This window comes from Quercus suber, unplaced genomic scaffold (genome assembly GCF_002906115.3).
Source record: "Quercus suber isolate HL8 unplaced genomic scaffold, Cork oak 2.0 scaffold_670, whole genome shotgun sequence".
Taxonomy (NCBI): Eukaryota; Viridiplantae; Streptophyta; class Magnoliopsida; order Fagales; family Fagaceae; genus Quercus; species Quercus suber.
The window spans coordinates 229609-234774 of record NW_027070111.1 but is presented as its reverse complement, the minus strand read 5'-3'; the positions used below and the strand labels follow the sequence as shown (position 1 = coordinate 234774).

The 5166-nt window shown below is 35.6% G+C and overlaps 1 protein-coding gene across 1 annotated transcript; it reads left to right on the top strand.

Moving 5' to 3' along the window:
- Positions 1-1060: 1060 nt before the first annotated feature.
- Positions 1061-3825, top strand: LOC112007308 (SEC1 family transport protein SLY1). The gene is made up of 2 exons (XM_024039645.2): positions 1061-1257; positions 1631-3825. Exons 1-2 carry the CDS (start codon positions 1227-1229, stop codon positions 3442-3444), a joined length of 1845 nt encoding a protein of 614 aa, XP_023895413.1. The 5' UTR covers positions 1061-1226; the 3' UTR covers positions 3445-3825.
- Positions 3826-5166: the final 1341 nt, after the last annotated feature.

Genomic DNA, 5166 nt, shown 5'->3' with positions numbered 1-5166 from the left:
AGATTCAACGTCTCTATCTGTAATAATAATTAATAAAATATATTGTTTTTAAAGGATTGAGAAGGACACTTCTTTTTCTTTATGCGGAATCGACTCAATCAAATTTAAAAATTATATGTATACTTTGTTTGTTTGAAGAAGTATATTGTTCTTTCTTTTGTAAAGGGGTTTGCATAATTCAAATGCTAAGCAAAGCATAAAGAGAATCCATGTCCTTATCTATAATAATAATTTTTTTAAAAGAAAGTCTATTGTTTTTAAAGAATTGAGAAGAAGGGCAATTAGGTTTTTTCACGTTGTGCTATATTTTTTCATCCCTTTGGTATGTCTCTAACCTTTTTATTTATTTTTTATTTTTTATTTTTATCTCTCAGCTTATAGTTTTAGAATCTTTCACAACTTACCAACAAGTTAGTTTGCCTAGTGGTAAGAGTATATGTTGGAGTTCCTCTGCTAGCAAAGTGTTGACTATGGTATAGGTTCTTAGTTTGAAAACAGTTAGTATGCTACAATGATCACACACAGACAAGAAAATCACACTGTTTACCTTCTTTTAACCATTTTATTATTAGGAGAAAGGAATTCTTTAATCCATACAATTTCATCAATAACATTACTAGCTTACATAGCTAATCCATTAGCCACCATATTACCCTGCAATAAGCCTTATTTTTTATGCATTACAACTTGGGTCACATAATTTTTATTATTCTTTTTGTATTTTTTTTAAAATCAAGGATATAAAGTAATAAACTACATTTGAAAAAAAAAAGCACCTATAATTTCCCAGTGTTTATTAACACATTTTCTACATAATCTTGAAAAGAAAAGTCCTGATAGAAATTAGAAAAAAAAAAAAAGAAGGTTTTTCCGGATTTTAATTTATTATGAGAAACATTTTCCTACAAAGATAATGAAAGTTTTACATGAAAAAACGTCTCAAGTAATATTCCATGCACATTAAATTCTGTGAAAAATTAAAAATCCCATATTGGGTTTTTTTTTTTTTTTTCCCAAGAAACAAACGACAAAACCTCTTTCTTCATCTCTCATCAGTCTTTTAGTTTGATGACGTGGCAAAAAATCGTTTATGTGTTTACACTCTAAACCTTCACAGATCACAGACTCAGACTTCGATCTTCGATTTTACGCTTACAGCTTCCTAAGACACATAGCCCACAAATCTGCAGAGCTCGAAAGATCGTTTGGAACACAGGTTTTACCGCATGGCTCTCAATCTCCGTCAAAAGCAAACAGGTGCCTCTTATTCTCTCTCTCTCTGGATCTACTTCTTGCTTTAGATCTTTTTTTCTAATCTAAGAAATTGAATTGAAATTCCAACAATTAAACGAAGACCCACTTCGTTTCTGAAATTTTTAGTTTTATTCACTTAATTTCATCCATAAAGTTTGTATTTTTAGATTTAGAAAAGAGACTGAAATGGGGTTTTTTTTTTTTTTCATTGTTTAATGGTCAATTGGGTCTTAGAATTTTGGTTCAGAATGTTATTCTATGCATTAACAAAGTAACTGAAACAAAATTTGAGCAATTTAACAATAACCCATTTCATGTATGAGTGAATTAAGTGTGTTTATATATGTTATTGAGTTCGATCTGTGTTGTGGTTCAGAATGTATTATCCGAATGTTGAATCTGAACCAACCCCTGAACGCAACTGGTACTGCGAATGAAGAGGTGTACAAGATCTTGATCTATGATAAGTTCTGTCAAAACATCCTCTCCCCATTGATTCGTGTCAAGGACCTTCGAAAACACGGTGTGACTCTATACTTTCTCATTGACAAGGATCGAAAACCTGTCCTCGATGTGCCTGCCGTGTATTTTGTTCAAGCTAATCAATCCAACATTCAGCGAATCATTGCTGACGCTTCTCGGTCACTGTATGATAGTTTTCATCTGAATTTCTCGTCCTCTATACCACGGCCTCTGCTTGAAGATCTGGCATCTGGGACTTTGAGTTCAGATTCAATTCAGCGGATTGCAAAGGTGCATGATCAGTATTTGGAGTTTGTGACATTGGAAGATAATTTGTTTTCGTTGGCACAAAAGTCTACTTATGTGCAATTGAATGATCCATCAGCTGGGGATCGTGAGATTGAGGAGATTGTGGAGAGGATTGTTACTGGTTTGTTTTCTGTTTTGGCTACGCTGGCTGTTGTGCCAATAATTAGGTGCCCACGTGGTGGGCCAGCTGAGATGGTTGCGACAGCATTGGATCAGAGATTGCGAGATCATTTGTTGTCGAAAAACAATTTGTTTACAGAAGGTGGGAGTTTCGTGAGCTCTTTCCAGCGGCCGATTTTGTGTATATTTGATAGGAATCTTGAGTTGTCAGTTGCAGTAGAGCATGATTTTAGGTATCGACCTCTTGTTCACGATGTTCTTGGATTGAGGTTGAATAGGTTGAGTGTACAAGGTGAAAAGGGTGGGATGAAGTCATATGAGTTGGATAGTTCTGATCCATTTTGGGTGGCAAATGGGTTGTTGGAATTCCCTGAAGTTGCAGTGGAGATCGAGACTCAATTGAATAAGTATAAGAAAGATGTTGATGAGGTGAATAGGAGGACTGGTGGGAATGATGGGGCTGAGTTTGATGGAACAGACTTGATGGGGAACACAAAGCATTTGATGAATGCAGTGAACTCACTGCCTGAGTTGACAGAGAGGAAGCAGGTGATAGACAAGCACACCAATATCGCGACTGTTTTGTTGAGTGAGATCAAGGAGAGGTCTCTTGATTCTTATGCAAAAAAGGAGAATGACATGCTGATCAAGGGAGCTATTGATCGGAATGAGCTTCTTGGTGTGCTTAGAGGGAAAGGGACAAAGATGGATAAGCTGCGGTTTGCTATCGTGTATCTGATCTCTTCAGAAAGCATTAACCAGTCGGAAGTGGAATCAGTGGAAGCAGCACTCAAGGAGTCTGAGGTTGATACTAGTGCATTTCAGTATGTGAAAAAAATGAAGTCATTGAATGTCTCAATGGCATCAGCAAATTCAGCTGGCAGAAATAACATTGTTGACTGGGCTGAGAAAATTTATGCTGTAACAGCTGGTGTGAAGAATCTCTTATCTAGCGATAGGCAACTGGCATTGACAAGGACAGTGGAAGCCTTGATGGAAGGGAAGCCGAATCCTGAAATTGATAATTACCTCGTGTTTGATCCTCGTTCTCCTAAGTCAAGTTCTGGTAGTAGTAGTCATTTGAAAGGGCCATTTAAGGAAGCTATTGTGTTCATGATTGGTGGTGGTAATTATGTTGAGTACGGGAGCTTGCAAGAGCTTGTACAGCGTCAGCAGCCTGTCAGGCATGTTATATATGGAACTACAGAAATTCTCACAGGAGTGGAGTTTATTGAGCAGCTTACACAGTTGGGGAATAAGATGGGATTTGGGAGTAGCACTGCTGCTCCAAGTCATTAATATAGATGTGTATTACATGCTCTTTGAAGCTTGCAGTTTGGAAGCTTATACATGGTTGAGGAGGTCCTGTGGAAAGTTAAGATGCGATATGTAATTGAACATTAATTTGAAGCTGACTATCTCAGAACAAATGCAGAGATTGTTGGACAATGCATTTCTTTCTTTGATACTGAGGCAAGCATGCCGGTTTTGGATTGACTGTCTTTCTGGATCTTGAAGTATGCCTCTTTATCTTTCAACATGGTGAGTAGTTTTTTTCCATTGAAGAGCTATATTTGTTTTTATTGAATTAAGTTTCTGTTAGAAAATATTCTTATACATGATTACTTATAATCTGAATCAATCACCAATCTTCAAAATGAAAATTTTGCTTGGTCCCTACGTTCTTATATATGTATGTTTTTAACTAGTAATAATGGTAATGAAGGAGAGTAGGTTATGCCCTTGAGCTGCAAGATTTTTTGGCAACTTAATGCTCTAGTTGGCGTAGAATTCAAATATACAGTTCGATGTGCTTCACTCTTCTGCCTAATATTTTCAATTCTTCATACATTTTTCGATGAAGTCTCAAAATTTGTTAAGCCCAAGAACCTTCTTCGAAATTCTATATTTATGCGGTACAAAATTTGAAGCATCATCGTTCTTGTCATTATTATCTTTGCTCTTTGGTTCTCCATTTTCTTCAGCATCATATTTCTGTTTCTTCTGCAACTGCGTTAGTCGTGCCATCAACTGGCAAACATCCGATTAAAATGTTCCACATATTATATATACAGAAATTAATATGATACATTGAAAAGGCATTTACTTCTGCATTGTCACATTAAACACAACCACATGAGTGTATACCGAGTTACCAGATACCACCAAAAGAGTTTGGTTGAAAGTATACACACGCGAAGTCTTTGAGATCATTTCAATCAATGTGAAATCTGAATTGGCACAAAATAAGAATTGATCATAAAGGATTCCTTCTACTCGGACATGGAAAACCCGCCAGCAAAGAAGTACAACAAAACATGAAACAACTTAGGGGTGTTTGGTTATGTTGTATAAACAACGGTTTTCGTTGTTTAAATAACACAACACGTATTTCCACAATACTTAAATAACGTAATTAGAACAATATTACCAAATAGGCATTTATATTACCTATAAGGTACTCATTAGTCATTATAAATTTTGAATCAAATTATACCTTCTGAGTGTGGTATGTTCTTATTTTTTAATACAACAAAAATTTAATGATAGCATCAAACTCTTGAATTGCAAAGCCATGCTTATGAAAAAGAGTAAGATATATGTATTATGTATTATAATTCCTCTACTGCCATATTTGCTTCTCCAAAACAAACAGTTTTGCCATAGGTAGTAAAAACAGGTCATCAAATAGTGCAAAGGCTTCACCACTTGGCTGGTGAATTGAAGGGAAAACAGTCCTAGCAATCAGATATACCAGTGTAATATGTACACGTGGAACAAGTTCATCACCACCACTACTACCCTTCTTTGATCAAACATATAATAAGAAAGTTGTGAAATAATATAAACCAATTACCAAGTATGACTATCACAAATCAAATTGCAATGAAACTAAGAAGTAAGAAGGAAACACATAATCAATCTAAAAACCATATGTTCTCCTCACCACACATATCTCTCGCTTGAACTCTACTGCAAGAAAGAAGTATTGCTACATCATACGGCATGGCCCTACCCATT